We start from the raw sequence: 1,319 nt of genomic DNA on the forward strand, positions 1-1,319 counted from the left end.
TGAGGCGCCTACCCACTCTGGCCGGGGCGGCGGTGTAGCAGCAACAGGCTGGCAGGTAAGGGCCTCCCCACCCTGCGCCGGCCCCGTTTAACCACCACGGCTGCGGCCCTCACGCCTGGTCAGTGTCTGGCCGGCAGCAGGTGCCAGAACATGTGCGGTTCCTGAAAATGGCTGACTCGAGAAGCTAGATAAGACCCCGAGTCCTGCCTGACCCCGATCTCGGGGTCCTTTTCCTGCCCCTCACTGAAGGCCCTTGCAACCCCCGTTTCTAGCCACGTTGGAGAGGACGGGCAGGGACCCGGGTGCAGGGCCACGTACCCGGGCGTTGCTGGCGGTGAGCCACGTGGGCTCCACGGCCCGGCGGGTGATGGTGCCGGCCGTCACCACCTGGGGCAGGATGGCCCCGTAGCGGTTTTCCTCATCGTAATCTGGGTGCCTGGGGGCAGGGGAGAGCATGGGCCTCAGCAGCCTGCTTTGGTTCTAGGACCGCCCGCCCCCACTCCTGTCCCCCAACCACTGGGCAGGCCGTACCTGGTCACAGCACGGGGCAGAGCCGACCTGGGCAGCCACACCACCATCTGGGAGCTGGGGGACAGACAGGCCGAGGCTCACCACAGCCCCCGGGGCAGAACCCAACCCTCCCACGGGGCCCTCACTGCCCACTTCAGGCTGCTCGCGGCCACCTGGGGCCCTAGAATCTACCAGGCAGGAGCCTGTGCCATCTGAGAACCGGCCAGCAGCCTCTGCCCTAATCCCAGAGCACCCGTGCGGCGTCCACCCGCAGCCTGGTCCACGCTCAGGGCAGACGCGAGCCATCAGCACTCTTCCCGCCCTGGGCTGCGGGCAGCCCCCACCTGGACCCAGCCTTCAAGGTGAATCCATTTAGCATGCCCAGCCCCCAGCAGAGGACAGCCCTGGTGCTCAGCAGTTACACTGGGGGGTCCTTTTAGAGCTGGGAGGCGGGGGGTGGGGGGACATCGGGGTCCTACAGTACCATTCTCTATATAAACAGGGCAGCTGAGGCTGGAGAGGGAGGGGGACTTGCCTGCGGACACACAGCACCAGGACTACAAGTAGCCGGGCCTCCAGACCACAGCGGGGCTGTCTGCTCAGCACAGGCTGAGCCAGGGGCCCGGGGGGAGGCGGGGAGGGAGCCCAGGCTGCAGGAACCTGCCAGGGGCAGATGGGCACGTCTGTCCCCCGCGGTGCCCACCTGATCCGTTTGTGGGCATTCCTCCAGAAAGAAATCATCTTGTTGATTTCCAAGGCCCGGGGCCCGCTGGCGCCTCCCGGGCCTGCCTGCAGGGTCCTGTCCTCCA

General features: G+C 67.0%; 1 protein-coding gene across 1 annotated transcript in view; it reads right to left on the minus strand.

The window, feature by feature from the left end:
• Positions 1–1,319, minus strand: part of POLG (polymerase (DNA directed), gamma) — a gene marked incomplete at its 5' end in the record, with an annotated part of 16,521 nt that overhangs the window by 4,200 nt on the left and 11,002 nt on the right. The window contains 3 exons of the mRNA XM_014533554.1: positions 245–436; positions 532–585; positions 1,214–1,309. Coding sequence (XP_014389040.1) covers positions 245–436; positions 532–585; positions 1,214–1,309 — 342 coding nt within the window. The remainder of the gene's footprint in view (positions 1–244; positions 437–531; positions 586–1,213; positions 1,310–1,319) is intronic.

The sequence above is a fragment of the Myotis brandtii genome, unplaced genomic scaffold (genome assembly GCF_000412655.1).
Source record: "Myotis brandtii unplaced genomic scaffold, ASM41265v1 scaffold988, whole genome shotgun sequence".
NCBI classification, from domain to species: domain Eukaryota; kingdom Metazoa; phylum Chordata; class Mammalia; order Chiroptera; family Vespertilionidae; genus Myotis; species Myotis brandtii.